We start from the raw sequence: 20,162 nt of genomic DNA, 5'->3' as shown, positions 1-20,162 counted from the left end.
GCCTCGTGATCAGCCGTCGCACACATTCAGAGAGCCTTTTTTCTGAAACCTTGTCGCGCCGCACCCAATTCAGAATTTCGAATAACCTCCCTCAGAAATGGCCTCAGTCAGATGCTAAGCTATGTCAAGCCTTACTCCGCTGGATTACTCCAGGCTGTTATGTTACGGCCATATGTGTGTGTATGTGTTTGTGTGTGTGTGTGCGTGCGTGTATCTGGCAAAAAAGGCCAATGTGCCCCTTCCTCTCCCTTTTCTGTACCTTGGGGCACCCAGGGATGTGGAGAGGGACACCAATCCTCTAATGGTTGGAGGAGAGGGCCCATTCCATTAGTCAGGGGGCCCAGAGTTCACTGCTGCTCCTCGGCGCGAGCAGGGCGGAGAGAGCGAAATGGAAGGTAGGTGAGGGCCGGGGGCAACGCAGAGGGCAACGCTGCACCAGCTGCATGCTGGGAAATGCAGCACTTTTATTTATTTATTTTCTCTCTCCCCCATCTCCACTCCTTCCCTCCCTATTTCGATTTCCTCATGCAAGTACACATGCACACACCTTGCGCGTATAGCATACACACACACACACACACACACACACACACACACACACACGCACACGCTCGCTCACAGTCTGACTTCCTCTCACCCGCTTTTGTCCCCAATTTTAATTCATTCCAGTAAGCTTTTCTCCATTTTCCTTATCTCTTTCTCTCTCCATCACACTCATTCACTCACGGCTATCTCCATCTCTTTCATTTTTGTCTTTCTCTCTCTCTTTTTCTCTCTCTTTCTCTCTCATTTAATTTTTTTTTTTTTTTTTTTTTGCTTACTGACCCTCCCCTCGCTCCATCCTTGCTCATGCCTCACTCTCATTTGTAGAAGGAGAGAGGACTTGACTGAGGAATATGTGGAGGAGATGTGGTTCCCCTCCCAGGTGGGAAACTCTGGCGGGAGAAGAAGGAGAAGGGGGTGAGGAGGAGGAGCACAGAAATTACGCTACCACTCCCTCTCTTTCCCTTCCTCTCTCTCCCCGGGCTGAGATGATGTATGGCTGCAAAGGCCACATGTTGGGCGTGTGATGGATTAAAGCACTTTGTAGGAAAATTACTGAGAGCGCCTCAGCACACCCGAGTCTAGCCCTTAATAAAACTCTCTTCAATATTGAAATGGAACGAGAGAGCGAGATAAAGAAGATAAAGGAAGATGGTGGACGAGAGCAGCAAGTGGTGGTAGAAGTACACAAACACGATCACACACAATACTCTTATAGGTGATGTGAAATATTGTAAAATTGCACGTTGTATAGCTTTACTGTGGGATTTTACTACCAGCTTTTCTTTGGAGCGGGTTTATAAATAGAGCTTAGAGAGTGAAAGTAAACCAGATTTTGTGAGGTTGTTGTTTTATTATAAGCTTTGTGAACGGACCTTTATGACATGTTTGTCAGTTTTTCCATTTCTTACCCAAAGTACGAAGCTGAGAAAGTTTTAAAAAACGACACTGAATCCAGTCCAAACCTGTGTAACGTGACAGTGGACTTCAGCTTCAATTTTCACCCGGAAGGAGAATTACATTTCAGGGTTCAATTAATTGTCATTTTGTGAGAGAGACGATTTTATTTCGGTTGCTCAGCTCTTAACTGAGCGGGACTCATGAATGACAGAAATGTGTGTAGCAGGCCTGTAGCAACCTGGACTTGTAATGTAATAACTTAGGTGGGAGTGGAGTGCAGTAAGCCTGTTAATGTAACGAGCGCATTGCCAGAATGTCAATGGATTTATAGAAGTTCCAGAGTATTACAACATAGGTCTCATTTTCTTTTCAATATGTAGTTGTGTACAGATATCTTTTTTTCTTCCTAATGTCATTTTTGTCCTGTTTGTTTATTTACTTTGGTAGTCATAGGTTCAATCCTTGTTGTTTCTTGAGGACTTGTACAAGTGCCTAGGTGTGATGGAGTTGAGATAAAGTGGAATTCTTCACTAAGATTCTGTTTTTGTCACTTTAATGTGGACTGTAGAACCCCTCACGCCCCCTCTCATCGCCTGCATTTCCTGCAAATACTGTAACCAACAAGGCTTAACTGCTCACCCCATTTAGCCCCTAGCATCCCCCTCCATCACCCGGCCCTCCTCCCATCCCTCCTTTCTGCTTCTCCGTATTTGGGGCTGTGGAGGCCATAGCTCCTGTAGGGCTGTTAGTATACACACCAGCTGCTGTTTTCTCCATAGGGTGTGCTGCCTCACGTGGCTCTCTCACACTGCTTCAATGACTCTTGATGTCTGTGTTTGTTTTTGTTTATCCTTCATGCTTTTCCCTTCCATCCCTCCCTCCCTCCATCTCTGCTGCTCTCTCCTCTTTCTGTCTGGCTGTCGGAGGCCGTCAGCAGCAGCGGGGCATGCATCCTGTGGATGCTTGAGCCCTGAGACTATTGACACTGAGTCCAACTCTACTGAACTGATGATCAGATGCTGGACTACATATCAGGCTTTAGGCCTTTACACACCAGGGGTTTAATTCGCACATCAATATGTTTTTTTTTCAAAATGGTGTTATTGTAATGAATACTTTTACACAACACAAGAATATTATGTGGCAAAAAACGAGGTCTCAAGTTGTGTGGAACGGACATATTCAACATGCACACAATAATGCACAGCAACAGCGAGGCGCTGTAATCCGAACCAAGACGGCAAACTTTATTCCTCCTTTTAACCTTGACAAAGGCAGCGCAGGCCAGATCCAATCCTTCCGTTCTTACCTTTTACATTAAAAGCCCAAGACGTATTCAACCGTTCACCAGAGGTAGCTAATATTCACACTGAGCTGTAAGAAGTTCAGAAGAAGTTAGCAATGTAATCAGTTTTCGGCTCTGCTAACTGATCGGCATTTAGCATTTATTCTGGTATCATATGAAGTAAAACATTAATTGTTGTGTCTCAATGAATCAGACTTTTAATGCCGATGTTGGCAGATTGGCCTTCAGCAAAGATGATTTAAAAAGGTAAAAGGAGTTTCAAACAATTCTCATAAATCATCACAACACTTCATATCAAGTCACGATTTTAATGTCTTTTAGCAAACAAAAAGAAGAACTTAACAGAAAATAAAAGGACACAAACATAACAAATATACAAAATGTTAAAAAAACAGACATTAAGGAACAAAAGATAAAACACTTAGATCACAATACCTGCCGCTCTTATTGAACAGGTGTGACTCACGGTGCCTTAAATCTGCTTCTTCCTTTAAGTGAGTTGTTTTGAAATGTGATGCTTGGGTCTTTCAATCATACGCTGTGCAGTATGATAATCTGATTCGACACTCGAAGAGGGACCAAAGCCATTTCTTATCCTTAGGAATCAATAACAAACTGGTGAAGAAAAATGTGGAATAACTAAACTTATTTTGGAGAAATGACTGACGCATTGACTACACATAACAAAAATGCTTCCTGACATAATGGGGGAATTGCACTATAAAATCATTTGGCAACCGTTTGCATCAATAGACTCCTGTGATGAGCTTTTACAGTTAAATGAACATCAGACACTTGCCTCAATGACTATTCAATCCAGTTTCGTGACAGATTTATTTTTCCCAAAATCAAGACTCAGGACTGTTGGAATCTTTTTCATTATCTCTGTTTTGGTGGTCTTGACTACAACTCAAACGTACCGTGTGCCCCAGTTATTTTCTTTTGCTGTTGCTCTTCTTGTTCCTGAGGCTGCACATTAACGTAGATGCTAAAACAAAATAAAAAAGCCACTATGGGATAATTAAAATTCTGCTCTTTAATTGATAAATCTATTCTTCTTTGTCTTCGCTCTGACTTCCAACTCGCATAATTGCAAGTGATTTTTGTCGGGGGTCCAACATTCTTCAGTCCAATATTTACTCCTTATGGGAGCTCTTTTTTATCAGTGGTTCCTCTCAGCAGTAATATCCAGATCTGCAGCTAATCCAAGCTATTGTTTTTGTTTCCTTTTCATAATGTACTGTGCAGCATATTGCATGAGACTACCTTTCAGCTGTTTAAAGGAACTTCAGAAACTCCATGCAGACTTTTTGTGCATACATCTTAGTACCTTATCTGAAGTGAGAGCAGGTTATGGTTATCATCCTGTGAATACAGTTTATAGTTCAGTTAATGGCTAGCAGTGTGGCCTTACAGCAAGAATGTCCTGTGTTTTAATACACTGGCTGCTGTGTGCCTGTTCTCCCTATGTCTCTGGCTTTCCACCTACAATCCTAAAACATGCAGGTTAGATTATTTGGAGACTCTAATTGCACATAAATGTGACTGGTACATTATGTTAATGCAATCAGCGTATTGTTTATCTGCATTACCTTTTTCGCATTACAAATACAGACGACCGACATGGTTGTTTCCGATCACATTTGAGCTGAAAAGGCATGCACGTTGGTGGTTAGCTCGTTGTCTTTGCAATCTTTTAAACCGAGGACGGGAGGTGATGTCTGGTGAGAATCGCTGTTTTATACAGCTACTTTCACAGTTCATCTCGCACATGAACTCAAATAAACCTCTGCAAACAGGCTTGATGTGAACAGATTCAATATAAAATTCCTCCCACTGGGAAGCAAACCATGTTAGTCTTCTTTCAGTTACACGGGAATCATAAAAAGCTTAAGCTTTCAATCTGCATAGGGCAAACAAAATACTCTAAATTACAGTTTGGATTTCCTCTTGTGGTGACAGTGGGGTCCATATGTTGCATCCTGGGAGACCTGTTCGTTCTGCTAATGTTTTCTGTTGTTCATTAAGCTTTAAGTTACCACTGCTCTTGTGAGAGTGCCTTTGATTTGATGATCTAGTCTTTTATTTAATCCCCAAAGTTTTCTCCATTCTTGAAACATACTTTTTTCTTAATATACACAAAACTATTTTCCACAAGATTTCTCAATCAAGACGATAGCCAAATGATTGCCTGAACATACACGAGTTGTTAATAATGGTGTATTAATACTTGAAATGACACTTAAACATGACACTCTCCGATTGAATTTACATTTCAGATGGCAGTAAGTTGATATTCATGTATCGTTAACATCTGTCAGTACCCAGGATTTCTGATTTGCTGCAGCAACATAGTCAAGCCCACGTATCATCCTCTGAAAGCTGTGCAGCACTCTCCTTGCAGCAGCAGTGCCGTTATGCTAATCCCCTCTTCACCAGCGCCTTGGACTAAGGTCATTCGTTGGAGAGATTCAGTTAAGCAATCAGGACCCTGAGAAGAGCATTTTCAATAGTCCTGTCTGTCAGCTTATATCTCTGTCTGGAGTCTGAAGGTCTAGTTGAATTGAGGTGTTGTCCTCAGTCCGAGAAAAGGGCGATAGGCCAAGGTGCTGTGTCTCCATGTGCACCATATCAGTGTCACAGATTCAATATCCACATCTTGCTTTCGAAAAAAACTCAGAAGGACTTTCAAGTAGTTTATGTTCCTCAGAACTTGGATCGTTGCATTTCAACCAATAACAAACAAGTGGGAGTTTAGTCTGAGACGCTATTTATCCGATTTAAATACACTTTGGAACAAAGTTCCGCAATAGGACGAACACAAACGGATTAGTCTTGGCTTTGGAAAGCCCCACAAAGTTTTTAATTTTAATTTTTTCATGTAATTCCATTACTCATCAATCTGTGTGTGTGTGTGTGTGTGTGTGTGTGTGTGTGTGTATATAGTGTATGTATATATATACAAATTATGTTGAATTTTCATCAGTTTTTATTCAATCTTTAACAAATGACACACACATACACATATATAATATCACCTGATTTCCCATAACCGGTTGCCACATTCGACATGTCTTATATGACATAATCTGCTGCCATTGTTTTCATGACTTGGGAACCAAATGGAGGTGACACACAGGTCTTACAGTTGGCTCAATGGCAGCACGATAAAGGTAAATGTTCACATAAAGCACAACTTAGTGGTCATGAGTCTGTGCAAAGTTTCATTTTTAGGGCCTTAATATTCTCAGACAGAAACGGAACGCTTCACTGTAGCAAGGTGTTTCCATAAATAACCAATATTTGATGGATGTTGACATCAGTCATGCCCCCTACAGTAGCAGTCTCTAAGATCCATTATCTACACTGTTTATGGATCCGCTATGTAATAGATCTACCTCTGACTGCAGACGGCTCGGACGTCCCAATTCACGTCAAGCTTACTTAGTTCATCGTGCAATGACTCAAGCATACTGTGTGTGTGTGTGTGTGTGTGTGTGTATGTGTGTGTGTGTGTGTTTGAAAACTCTCATGATTAGTGTTCTCAGTGACTGGCTGGCTGACGGGGTTGATTTGTCCGACAGTGCTGTGTGTCAGGCAGGCCCGGCGTCCACACTGGAGAACATGAGTGAAGGAGCGGATAATTGATAGTGACAAGGCGCTCCCAGCCTTAATTGCTGCTGGTGAATTAGATTACCTTTTCAAAGTGCCTTCATTAGCAGAGGGAGAGCCATACCAACGGTCCCCTGATTGGCCTCATATTGTTTTGCTGTGAACCTGCTCTGGCAGGGCACAAGGATGTGTGTGTGTGTGTGTGTGTGTGTGTGTGTGTGTTTTTTTGGGATGGAAATTGCTCACTAATTTTCATGTACAGCTGTAGTTTGATGGTGTGTACATGTGTGTGTGTGCGTTATGCACATCCAGTGTCAATAATGTCAAGCTGTCAGAGTGACACATTTAGCAGGAAGTGCTTCTCTGTTTCTATGGGCCTCTGACTGTTTTCACAGTTGTAAAGGGTTGGTTCACACAAATTACAAACAACAGATTGTCTCACTGAGCTGTCTAGCCAAATAGTTTTGGTTTTATTTGTTTTGAGATATTTGCCTCTCGATTTACACCTCAGTGCAGTGGGAGTGAATGGAAAATTGCGAGAGAAGGACTGACCAGCGATTCAAACAAAAAAAGAAAAAAAAAACCGGAACAACTTTCTACAGAGGAAATACTTCCTCTAGAAACTGTTGAGTGTGAGATCTGGAGACTAAACTGCAGTCAAAGGCAGGAGACGAGATGCTTCCGTGGCACAGCAGGTGGAGCGGGTCATCCACTAATCGCAGGGTGGGCGTGTCATTCTGTCCACGTCCTGTGCCTTGCATGGTTGCATGGTTGAATGTGAATGAGTATTGTAAAGAGCTTAAGCTGAAAGCGCTATATAATTGCAGTCCATTTACCATCACTTAAATAGCTATTATCTTGGCTAAACAAAAACTCTACAGCCAGCAAGCTGATTTAACTAGAACTGTACATGAGTCAAAGGCTGATAGCTGAAGCTGGCATGTACCTGTGTCTTTAAGAAAAGGACTGGCATGACACGAACATTAGGGAACATTTAGGGATTCACCGATACTTTAGTATAACTATATGCTCTGTTTGTATCTGGATAACACAATGTTGCATTTAAAAATGTCAACAACAAAGTTATTGTTGGAACTGTAATGGTATTAGTAAGTACTCATATTGGTACTCGGTGTTGGCAAGTACTCAAAATGTAAGTACTTGTTTGAAAAAAGTACTATCAGTGCCTCCCTGCCCAAATTATGTTTTTGCTGTAATTCATCCATTACCTGTCATTAGCTCGTCAGGCTACTTGTAACATATGAGACGGACAAAAGAAAAAAAAGGTAGATATTTCCTAATAAATTAGAAAATAGCCATACCTGAGCTGGACTCGTGGGGTTCAGAACATTAATGTGGCTCAAAGAAGATATCTGTCAAGCTATGGTGCTAAAAATGACACACTAAGCTCCAAGTGAAGTCAAGGATATGGCAAGAGCTTCCTACTAGTGCCAACCTTCCCACAGACAGACAGACAGACAGACACCACCCAGCATAGTAACTATCCGCTCACAGGATCAGGACCAAGGAGAGCGCCACAGAGTAACACAGACACTGCTTCTAAAGAGACATAATGCTATTATGTTCAAATGTGTTTATTCCCAATGCTTTTTTCTCTTGTTTTTTTTCCAGTGAGATCAAAGGTCAAGGAGGTTGGTAGTTACAGCACCCATGGGGCTGGTAGCTTCAGCAAAGGCTTGAACCCTTAAGACTCCAGTTGATGAGTAGTTTCTGTGATCCTGCTGCCAGTAAAAATAAAAACAAAACACCCTAAAAGCTAGCAATTTTGTAGTAGAGAGGAGTTATCACTCCATGCAGATGGTGACATAAGCTTCTTTAAAAAAAACAACAACACTTCCCGCCCAAACTCAAAAGTCCAAAACCTAAAGTCTACCCCCTCTTCATCCTCTGCAGCAACAGTTTCAGCTCCAGCCATCCTTCCTCATCCCATTTCCATATCCGTCTCCAGTCACTGCTCCATCACCAGCCCTCTCCATCTCCCCCGCCATCCCAAAAACCCAATGGCGTCCCCCGTCCCTGTCACGGGCTTCATCCCTGCCCCAGCCAGCCTGCAGCTCCCCTGCTGAGTTAAATGGAGTGTACTGGCGTCAGGGGAGTCCGTGTGTGCTCAGTTCAGCTCAGCTCAGCTGGGCTGCCAGCGTTATAAACTTACTGTGCGATTATTGTCAGAGCGAGACTCCCCCACCCAGGAGGTCCGCGCTGATGGGTACCATGTCACTGGGTACAGCCCGCCACGGAGGGAGGGATGAGAGAGCAAACGAGGGATGGAAACGCGGGTGAGAAAAGGACACGGGCAAGGAAGAGCAGTTCTGTTGGTGGGAGTGATGCGGAGAATGGATCGAGGGAGAAAGGATAGAATAAGACGGAGGAATAAGAACAAGCAGGAGGGCAGAGAATCATCAAAGAAAGGAAAAAGCCAAGCTGAGCAAGGAAAGACTGATGTAAACCTATCTCAGCAGACAAAGACGAGGGAAGACACACAGAGAGGGAAATAAAGAGGGAAAAGCAGAAGAATAATGCACCAAGAGAAGAAAGAGAGGCAGCAGGGAAATCAACAGAGGGGGGGGGGGGGGGAAGAGAGGGAGAGACGGGGAGGGCCAGTGGAAAAGAAAGGCAAAGAGAGAAATTAGAGAGAAAATTTTCAAGCGGGTGATGTGTGCTGTGATTGTTTTCTCTCTCTCCTGCTCTCTCTCTCCCTCTCTCTCCCTCTCTCGATCTAAACGGTCGGGATGTGGCCTGTATCTGCAGGCTAGAAGGAACTCAATTTGGGACAATTTACTCTGCAGTCTCAGCCCTGATGCACCTCAGGGACAGAGAATAGAGAGAATGAATGTGAAGGGAGATAGAATCAGCAAGACACACACACACACTAACACGCACACACACACAACGTGCGCCTTGCACACAATTGCCGCCGAGTAGATTTCACTTAGTTAGTTCTAACTCTCCCAGGCGGTCAATACGATTTCGGTTTATAAGGCTTGGAAATGAAAAGCCCAGGATAAGGTTAGATAAACTGTGTGCTATTTGATTTCGGCCCACCTCTTGCAGGAAAACCCACACAAGACAGATGGCCGGAGGGGATACGCTGATATCATGTTGTGCGAAGGGTCATGTGGGTGATTAAGGCTGAATGCGTTATGGGTTTCGACCCTCGCACTGAATGTGTATTGGTCTCTCTGTAATGATGAAAACCCTTTTATGATTTTCCACGCATCTGAGTTTATGAGGGCACAATATTTTCCCAAATTCTTGAATGAAAGGTGCTCAACCAAGCAAATCTTGTGTTCTGTAAACCATTCAATGGTTTTACGTCCTGACCACAACACGTGTTTCTATGCCGACAGGTTGGCAGCCTGGAGGACGTGTACACCCTCAGAGACAGCAGGGGGCGCCCTGACAGATCCACCTTTGAGAGCAGACTTTCTACAGCAGTGGGGGCAAGTATTTCAACTGTTCCATTCAATACACACCGCTAAATAAAATCCCCGTCGCACTTTAGGATCTAGAGACTGCATCCAAGCTGCAGGTTTCCCAAAAGAAGCCGCTCTGAGGTTGTTGTTTTTTTTTTTTTCTTGGCCTGACTCTCGCTGTCTGTGTAACACAGCGGGAAATGGATTTGTAACTACAGCAAATCAGAGCGTTCAGCTACTTAGACGTGACTGTTTGATACATTTAACACGGCCACGTCAAGGTGAATTCACACTCTGGCATCAGTTCTGATTTTACACAGCATGTATATGCAAATGGAAGTTCATTTGGCTGGCGTTGCTGTTTTAATCAGGGTATAGTGTTGATTAGCGTGAAGGATGAAAAAAAAAAAACACACAAAAAAAAACCCCCAGAGCCATGTGGTGAGTAATGGCTAAAAGTTGTTTACCTTGATCGTGTAGCTTGTGTGCCTGTTCCATCCAATATCACTTTATATACCCCCCCCCTGTTCTGCATCACCCTCGGAGCGCACAATGCAGCCTGCTTACGGGGCTTTTGTTGCCAGGGAAACCGTCACCCACGGAGACATCCCGTGACAGCACAGGGTGAGGGAGGAGGGATGGGAAGAAGGGTCAGGGATGCAGCTTTGGCCCCGTCTGTTCTCCGGGGTGCACTGGACCTCTGGCCCTTTCCCCAGCACGCTGCTCCTTCAGACACACACACACACACACACAGACAAAAAACGCATAAAGCAGCAGCACATCGAAACGCACGGAAAGACACGCCTGCATGCACCAGAACACGCCAGCAAGAGGAAGAAATGGACAGCGAATAAAAGAAGAGTGAATTCCCAACTTTCTGATTCAGAGTTATCATCTGAATCAGTGTGCGTGTGATTAATTGAAGTAATTTATGCACAATCTCCAGTGACTCCATGTATGGTTCATGATTTCATTAAACTGTAACTTTAATTACTTTTCTACCATCGGAACTTTAGGTGAAAATGAATTTGCACGCCCAAAATGTCCCACATTTCGTAATGAGTCTTAAATTGAATGGATTGCACAAATAATGTTTCGGGATAATGAACAATTGCATACTTAGACATTGCGTCTCCTAACAAGGCGCGGTTGCATCCTTAGAGACCATGCATTGAAGTCAGTGTGTTGGCTATGTTCTCTTATGTGAACCTATCGTTTTTGGCTTGAAACCAATAAGAAACATTTTTATTTGTTAATTTTTTAGCTCAAAAACAGTCAATATTATGGTGGGTTATGTGTTGCCCAACATAATTACTGTGTGTTGGCTACAGTAGCTGGCCCGCTGCCAAAGCCTCAGCTATAATCCACCCACCTCTGACCAGGCCTCTGTCTATACTGAGCTGCGTGCTGCTTTCCACTCTGCATCACTGTACTTTGCGTCGCACGGCAGGTGGGTAACATCACAGAGCTTGCTAATTACTGCAGCGTGCAAAGTTTAGTGAGCCGTAGCGTTGCGACGGAGTTGATGTTATTTTAAACTGCCTACTGAGGTGAAAACAGAACTAGTTAGAGCAACATGGTTATATACCAATCCAGGTACCACGCACAAGGCAAAGTGTGCTACTCTTTAAAGGAATTCATTTGTTCCAAATGGAGGTTTGACTTACTTGTGTAGCAAAAGCATAAGAAGATGGTGTTTCCATGTGTTAGATGTCGTGGAATTAAACTGAATGTTGTTTGTTGTCATATGTCTCTGTGAAGTTTTGAATTTAAAATAAGTAGTTTGTTTAAAGTTTCCCAACTGGCAAAATAATGTTGAATTCATGTCTTTGGACCATCCGGAGAGACGTCCAGGTTGCATCCTCTGAAGCCGTTTCTATTTTACAACCGCAGGAGGAAGGAAGACAAAGTTAAACATTTTCTTTCCTGACTGGAAGTTCTTCTATATTTCTTGAAGCAGATTTGCTGTTAAAATGATTTTGATTGTAACTTTAAAATACAGTACAGTGAACAGCAACCATGTACTGATCCTCTCATCTACTTGTATTACAGTAATTAGAGATGGGCATGACTACTTAGATCTCAGGCCATCTCTCATCATCTCATTTGCCAGCAGCGTTAGCATGCCCCGTTGTGACGCCAACAGGGCAGAAAAAGTTAAAAAGCTCTTCCTGAAAATGGGGATTGGAGTTTATTCTCCGGTTAAACTTTGTGGAAGGAGACGGCTTCCGAGAGCTTCTGTGAATGAAGTACAAGCTAGCAACGAGGCGGACAACAACTACGAGAATGGAGAAGATGAAAAGAATAAGGAAAGGGCGGTGAAATTGAGGGCTGATCTGCAAAGTGCTGAAAAGGCAGCTATTACTATGGACGCTGTGGACAGCACTTTACCACAGAGTCATAACCGTCACTTGCCATTTCATTCAGACAGCTGTCCTGCAGCCAAGCAGTTCTGAATGAGTCCTTAAACCTGGAGGGGGGAGTTTGGTTAGATGCATGAAATAAGACCTGTGGTTAACACATGAAGAGATTTTAAGATATAACGATATAATACAACATGTGTTTTGATAAAGAATAACTTTTTATTATTATGCCCAGAATACAAAACTAGGTGGACAAAAATGATTGTTCAAAAGACACCTCCATCTTGTCCTCACCGTAGAGTATAGGCTTCACAGAATGTTTAACCCAGAGACAGCATGAAACACACACATACTTTACAGACTTAATAAATGCAAGTACTGTACAGTACTTACTCTGGCCAAACTGACTGTAGTGTGTATGGCTTTGTAATGACATGTGCTTGCTTATGAAAAATGTATCCAAAAGACAAGGGCATCTGTTTTGTGAGATTGTCCATCATACTTTGAAAAAAACAATTTCCACTCAAGGTCCACTTACTCGCCTGTTCGCGAGCTTTCGTCTGCATTGCAGATGAAGTTTACTCCTACACATCTTGAAACATTGCAAAATGATGTGAAGCTTCCAATATCTCCAGTTCCATGACAACCGAGTACAAGTAAAACATTTCAGTTGAACTCATAAATATGACTGTGTTCCATAACAGAGGAACAAGGAGCACCCTTCATGAATCAGTGCAATCTGCAACAGCTGCAACAGCTGCTGTAGCTCTGAGTTAGAGCGGTCCATAGGAATGAGGCTCTGAGGCTCATATGTGGAGAGCTGGACTATAACAACATTGTTTACAGCATGAACAGACACAGTTGTGTTTACAGCACTTCAAAGGACATTACATCATCTTACATTTTGCTACATGCCTAATCCTAACCTAAACCTAGCATTAAACTACCCTTAAACCAAGTCTTCACCCTAAAATGTAATGATTTAAGTTATGGGGACTTGCATTTTGTCCCCCAAAAGAAAGGCGAGTTCCCACAATGTGACTGTGTAAACAGATTTATGTCCCAACAGCATGAGTCCTACACACCGACACAGACACACACACACACAAATGGAGGTCCATGGTGATTTCTCAGAGGAGGAGGTTTTGCCACCATGTAATCCCGGTCGATTCAGCCCTCCGCCAGCAAAGCAACAATCAGCTATTGTATTAATTGCCCTGCTAATGACACAATTTGCTCTCCACACAAACACGCGAGGGCTCAGAGGCGACACACGGATAAAGCCACAAGGCGCCAAATGCACATTTACAAACAGCTCACATACATTTTGACTTAAACAGACACAAAGCCCGACATGCACTCAAGCATGATCATAAGACATGCATACAGGAATAGATCCACAGGGGCGACCGCCAGACAGGTAACGCATACACACACATGGCTGCAGTATGGCAGGAGATAATAACACCCAAGTCTCTCCATCTCTCCGCCCGTACCTTGTTTACTTCAGGCTCCACCTCCCCCACATTGACCCTCTTCCTAACTGTCCTAACTATCATACCTCGTGCGGTTTCGTTCTCAAACACACAGACACGTCTCGGACTGAACTCTACACTGACCTTTTACAAAATGTCTCGGATACGAACCCCCTGCCAGCTCCTGACATACACTCACTGGTCCCTGCTGGTGCGCTACAGACTCAATACACACATGCAGACAACCACTGTCCCGTTTTTTGTTTGTTTTGTGTTCTCTTAGCGTCTGTCTAGCTAGTCTGAGCTGCCTTATTGTTACTCTAGCAGCGACGAGGCTCTTAGCGGTGAGAGGAGTCAGAGACAATGGAACAAAGTTATGTAAGGAGACGCCGTTGTTTCCCGCTGAAGAAGACGTCAAGGTCGGGTCAACAAATCAACGCTACTCCACCTGTACAAAACAAGTAGCACTCATGTCATATTCACAGCTTTCTTTTCCCACAATGCATTGCACTTTATAAAGAAATTACCATCAAGCGACACAACACTTGTCCGTTATATAGCAATGTGGGGATGGTTTATAAGATCCCACTTTACTGCCCAGCATAAAGGAAGCTTTTGAGTGTCTATCACATAGGGAATATTGACTGAGTGAACAAGAGACGCAGCCTTAGTCACTCAAGTATTATTAAAAAACTTGCATGCATATACTGAGCCCGTCAGGATAAACCAGGTTGCAAGTTTCGAAAGTCTGTTCTGTTTCTCTGACCTCAGGAGAGTAGGGTTGACTTGCATGTAGCCGTCAGACTGGGGTCTGTATCACCCACGCTATGTCCCCCTAACAGGACAGGTGTTCTTGACTAAAATCTAACTGCAAAGGGCCAAATTGTTACACAGAAACACTGTTTTTTTTAAAGACATTTTGACTTGTCACAGTAGGGAAAACACAGGTGTTACTAATAACATTAATAAAGAGGGCTCAGTTCTATTCAAGTGTCCCAGTGAGCCATGACGGTAAACCAGCACGCACAACACCAGCAGCCTGAAGCTGAAGCAGCCAAATATCAGCTGTTGTTGAAGTTATTGGTAGCTCTTTTGCTTTGTCCTATGGCAATCGAAAAGGGTCTATGTCTCACATCAGTGGCTAACTACAGACCTGTCCCCCATTCATGACGTCACTTCTGACCCTCCTTACTTTCCCCACACATGTCCTGATCTACTAAACGGAGAGATCTATCATATTACTTTGCTTCAAGTATGTTTTTTTTTGTTAATGATCTTAAGCAGAGTTGTTGCATTGTCCAATTAGCTAACGAACCAGCCTCACTATATTTAATGTGTTAATACTGCTTTGCTAGGTTTGGAAGCCTTGTTTAACTCTTGAGTTAATTCTGTGCAGTTCCCTTTATTATTGATCACCCTTGTTTATTTAACTTGGTTTTTGAACACCTGTTCTTTTGTTCACTGTTTGATGATCGGTCCTGAAAGCGCTTTGTGTGTGTTTGAACGTTTGTTACAGAGAAGGAGATTCAACCCCTCTGAGACTAAAATGACTCACTGAAGGTATATTGTCTTCGTATTGTCATTGACTTGCCTAGATTTTGGTTATACTTGGGTACTTTCTTCAATGTACCTACTTGTAATGTTCAATTTTAAATGCAATATACTAGATTGTCATATACATTCAGCCTCACAAAGAAAACAGGTTGTGAGCTACAAAGCATTATTAAGCTAGTTTTACAGATGGTCTCTCTCTCTCCTCCACTCACCCTTCTGTCCACACAGGACAGAAAATATATTTCCCTCAATGAATTCTCACTGCTGAAGCATTTGTGTGATTTTCTTCTCATTTTTCATTCTCTCTTTTTTTTGTTTTTTTTTTCTTTTTCTTTTGCCATTTTTTTTTTTTAAAGACTCCAGTCACATCCGCAATCCCGCGGCCCTATAAGGAGCTTTCACGCTTTTTGGTTTGCTTTAGATGTTTAATACCCCCTCTCTTTTGTGTCAGGGAGCCGGAGAGGCGTTAAGAAGCGCTGATAAACCCCACTTAGATCCCTTCCTGGCCCGTCACCCCGGCCTGCCGGGCCGCTTTAGCAGGGAACTGATCTGTGACGGCCTGCCACTCAAACTGAGCACTTCTGAAGGCTGACACAATGGAGTGAGCAACACACCAGAGGGCCCAGGGGCGGGCGGGCGGGCGGGTTGGTGGGGGGAGGGGAGAAGGAGGTAGGGGGAGGCGGAGGAGGCGGAGGAGGGAGACAAGGCCTAGAGGTTCCCTAAGAGAAGGCTAGAGGAGGGGCCAAAGTGTATCTCCCTCTAATCTTTGTCCTCCATGTATGCTATTGCTCGCTACTGTGGAGCCCACACATTTCTTTTCACTGTTCATCTTGTAGTCGGTTGCACACACACAACTCCACCTCCTCTGTCTTTTCTCTCTCTCTCTCTCTCTCCTCTCTTCTCTCTCTCTCTCTCTCTCTCTCCTCTCTTCTCTCTCTTCTCTCTGTGGTCGGGGATATCAGCCTGGCAGCTATAGATGAGAGATGTAGGAAGAGGCAGAGAGTAGATGGGTGGGGGGGGGAATGTGGGGGGGCGGGGTTTGAGGTCCGGATAGGGATCAGCGGTGCATCAGGGTCTGGGTGCTGGTTGGTCATGTGATGCGTTTACTGCTGCATGGCATCATGGGTCCAGCAAGGGGCAGGCTGGGGCCGACCAAGCCTCAGGAGGCCTAGCGTTGTGATTGACAGGCGGAGGGAGGAGGTGGGCTGGGTTGGAGTGCGGGGCGGGGGCGCAAGTGGCCGCTGCCATCGCCATCACTTTCCCAGGGGGCCGTGGGTGGGTAGCGAAGCCCAAAATGTCAGCGCTGATATCTGTGCAGCTCTGCTCGTATCACACGGCTGCAGCTGCCTGCCATCCACCGCATCCACTCATTCATATAGAGAGACATGGGAGTATTATGTGCGCGCGCACACACACACACACACACACACACACACACACACACACACACACACTCTCTCTCTCTTCTAGACCCACACCTTTCTCTGTGTTTCCTCTCCACCTTCCTCAATCAATCAATTTGGTTCTATAGAGCTATATCTGTGAACACACACACACACTTACTCCCTCCATCTTACTGTCTTTCTTCTCCTCCACCTCCACACATTCACATTGTGCCTCTGTCATTTCTACCTCAGCCGTTCAATCATGTTCCACGGCTCTTTTCTTCCTCGCTGCTGGAAAACATTTTTTTCCAAATCAAGTTTATTTATTTTTTTATAGTCCTACCTTTGTCTATATTTCACTGACACACACACACACCTACACACACATACACACATCCTTGTTCTTTCAGTCAAGCTTTTATTTTGAAAGGAGACATGTCAGCTTCTTTTGCATTTGATGCTGAAGTTGCACCGGTTTACTTTGTATGTTGTGGGCAACCATTGAAAGAAGTTCGGTTTGTAGAATGTGCTTTTCTGTTTGGTGATGTCATTGTGTTTGTGGTTTTATCTGTACTTTATCTCTGTGTGTATCTGTATGTGTGTGTGTGTGCTGCCTATATGTCACAGCTAGATGATGAATGCGCTGACAGTGGAGGGGTCAGTGTCACAGACAGTGTGGTCAATTGCCCCTCGTCTCCTGAGTCTAACCTTGAGCAACACTCCCTAAAGAGTCTCAATCTGCCATTTAGGCCCACGCCTACACACACACACACACAATACACACACACACACACACCTACACACACGTACACACAGACATTCCCCAGTGAGTGTGTGCCATTAGTAGCTGGCAGGGCCTGGTTTGACAGAGAGCGATTAGCTCCCTATCATGTGTATTGATCACCGTGTCCTGGCTGCTCCTCCAGAGGAGGGGTTGGAGGGGTTTTACAAGGTAGTTGTGGCCCGAGCGCACACACACACACACACATATGCAGTCACATCCTTATAATCTGCGTGTCTTAGTTTTGTTGTATATAAATTACAAACAAATGCAGTTTAATATGTTGCATTGTGCAATTCATGTTTTTTATAGAAAGAAGGAGTGTTTACCGAACAGTTTCTGGGCAGTATGCATTGTGGGAGAACAAATAAATTATATTAGGGTAGGCTTAATAGCTACAATGATGCATTTTTGCAGACAAAATGACAGGATAAACAAAGCACTGCAGACTACAAGTCTGGCATGCACTAGCGTCTGGGTGAAACAGTTAATGACATAATTGAATCATTTTTAGAACACGCACCATTTAATATATTGAATTTCCATCCAGTTTGGATACCTGCATGGACAGCAACTGTGACCCAAGCCCACCAATGCATGGTGTGTGGAATTTATAAAAAAACACGTCTGATGAAAACATGTAAACATATATCACACTTGGATAATATGAATTAATATTATAACTATGAGTTTCTTTACAAATGTTTACATATGTAAATAGGCAAATTAAACTTTTAAAGCATATGTGCATTTGAACTGGACATTGTATGCCAATGATAAGGTCTCACTGAGCTGTACTGGTTGGATGATGTCACTTCTGCCCGTGAACTGTTTCAGCATTATGACATTTACTGAATGTATTCTATGTGCAGATATTAAGTTGATTATATGTTTTAGCTGTACACGGTTCAGTTTTTTCTCTGTGGTGCTACGGTGTATATAAAAAGTTCTATACTGTGAAGGAACACTGTTCAAAAGTTCATTCTTTCCTTAAATAATTACTTTTTAACAGAGATAAAAACAGTTTAATTCAGACACCACATTTATTATTTACATTTTAAATCGTTTTGGCCGTTTATTCCCCCAAATTCCCTTCAATTTTGATTTTCTTTTCCAGTCCAGAAAAGCGCAAGTCACCCTCGATCATTGCATGTAGGCTCTTGATATTTTGGGTGGACATTTACCGTTTAGCCCTCTGCAGTTTACTGAGAGGTTAGTTTGAATAGGTTTAAACTGTGATTTGTTCAGCTGAGTCCAACACTGCTAACCCTATCCTAACCTTCTATTTCTGTTGTGACATTTGAAGAATAGCTTTGCTAAAGCAACTCACCTGTACTATCCAGCGTGCTAGAGGCATTATTGTGCACGTGACACTGAAACAGGAACTTGTTCCTATTTGAATCTGCACACATTCTGATGTCAAGCTTCCAATTTCTTTTACCAATCGAAAAAAAAGATCTGGCTCCTCTTGTTAATTAAGCATCACCTAAAATGTATACACTATGTCATCCAAATATTACGCTGAGCTCATTATTATTATTTTTTTAGTTTAATTTCATCTTGAATCAATATACCTAATGTAAACACAAATGATTACATTTGCAGAACTGTACACATCACATCCACTTTCTGTGTTTAATATCCCACATGTAGGGCTCTCAGCTCTAACAGCCCCCCCCCCCCCCTCCCCTACTCTCGTCTTCCTTGGATAGTTTAGTCCAGCTCTTGTTAATTGAGTCTAATTGAAGAACATGAAGGGGGAATAAAGCAAGCAGGCTTTTAGGACATAAAAGACTGCAGCCGCCTCTCAGTAGTATTTATTTTCAACCTCTTCCACTCTGATTTAAGTGTAAGAGGACAATAGTGGGCTGACACTGATATGTGTGCGTTTTGTGTGCGTGTGTCCGTGATCCGCTGTTTGATTTAGTGCGCCCACCTTCACAAGGACCAGCCTCTTATCAGATCAAAGCTGCAAGCAGCGGCCTATGAAAGGAATAGTGTGTGTGTGTGTGTGTGTGTGTGTCTGTGCGTTGTAGAGGACAGAGGTGTAGGTGAGGCGGGGGTGTTTTCATTGCTTTTAACCCAGGACAATGGGACAGCAAAGGACAGAGCGAGCGAGTACTCTTTGAACTAATGAAGAGGAAACCTTTCACTCTCCTCCATGAAGATAGCCAACTCTCCCTGTGCTATGGATCCTCCCTCTCTTCTAGAGTAGAATGAAACCGAATAGAACAGATATGTGTCATTTGCTCTGCACTTCTCACTGTTTTGCTTTTATCCTCATGAATCCACTTGAGGCCGAAATAAGACTTCACAGATGGCTGAAGATTGTTAGAGCTGTAGTACCTGAGCGTAAGCCCAGGTGTGGACACTAAACGTACCCAAGGGAGGTGGATGCAACAAACTGAAAGTTAAATGTCTTAATATTATAGTGACTGACCAAAGTCAGCCTTATTTCATATTTCTCTCTAAGTAATGCATTTCTGTGCCGTGATTTCCAGGTGCAGCAGGTGCAGAGGCAGCACGCTCATTATAGAAACAAGCGGGTTCCTTTGACAGGACTGGACCTCAGAACCACTCACAGTAAGTTTTCTTTACCAGCTTTAAGTAATGTGTTTGCTGACCTCCAGTTGATTAAAGCCCATGAGAAATTGGTTTCAAATCCAAAGTATTTCTCTCTGACATTAATTATTCATGAATGGCAATGTTAAGGTTCAGAAATGTGCTACACCTGGACTGCGTGGGTGTGCTTTCACATAATTTGATTGACAGTGGCCTGGCAACATAATGAAACAATTTCAAAAATAAT

At 43.3% G+C, this 20,162-nt stretch overlaps 1 protein-coding gene across 5 annotated transcripts in view; it reads left to right on the top strand.

Annotated features, from left to right (window-relative positions):
* LOC116398321 (neuroendocrine convertase 1-like) overlaps positions 1 to 20,162 on the top strand; it is a 140,824-nt gene that overhangs the window by 8,452 nt on the left and 112,210 nt on the right. For all 5 annotated transcript variants that reach the window (XM_031874531.1, XM_031874530.1, XM_031874532.1 and 2 more), the window contains 2 exons: positions 9,730 to 9,822; positions 19,855 to 19,936. In XM_031874531.1, the coding sequence (XP_031730391.1) occupies positions 9,730 to 9,822; positions 19,855 to 19,936 (175 nt within the window). The remainder of the gene's footprint in view (positions 1 to 9,729; positions 9,823 to 19,854; positions 19,937 to 20,162) is intronic.

Source organism: Anarrhichthys ocellatus, unplaced genomic scaffold (assembly GCF_004355925.1).
Source record: "Anarrhichthys ocellatus isolate YVR2014 unplaced genomic scaffold, GSC_Weel_1.0 scaffold81, whole genome shotgun sequence".
Taxonomy (NCBI): domain Eukaryota; kingdom Metazoa; phylum Chordata; class Actinopteri; order Perciformes; family Anarhichadidae; genus Anarrhichthys; species Anarrhichthys ocellatus.
Note: the sequence above shows the minus strand (reverse complement) of the source record. Positions and strands in the feature narration are given on the sequence as shown.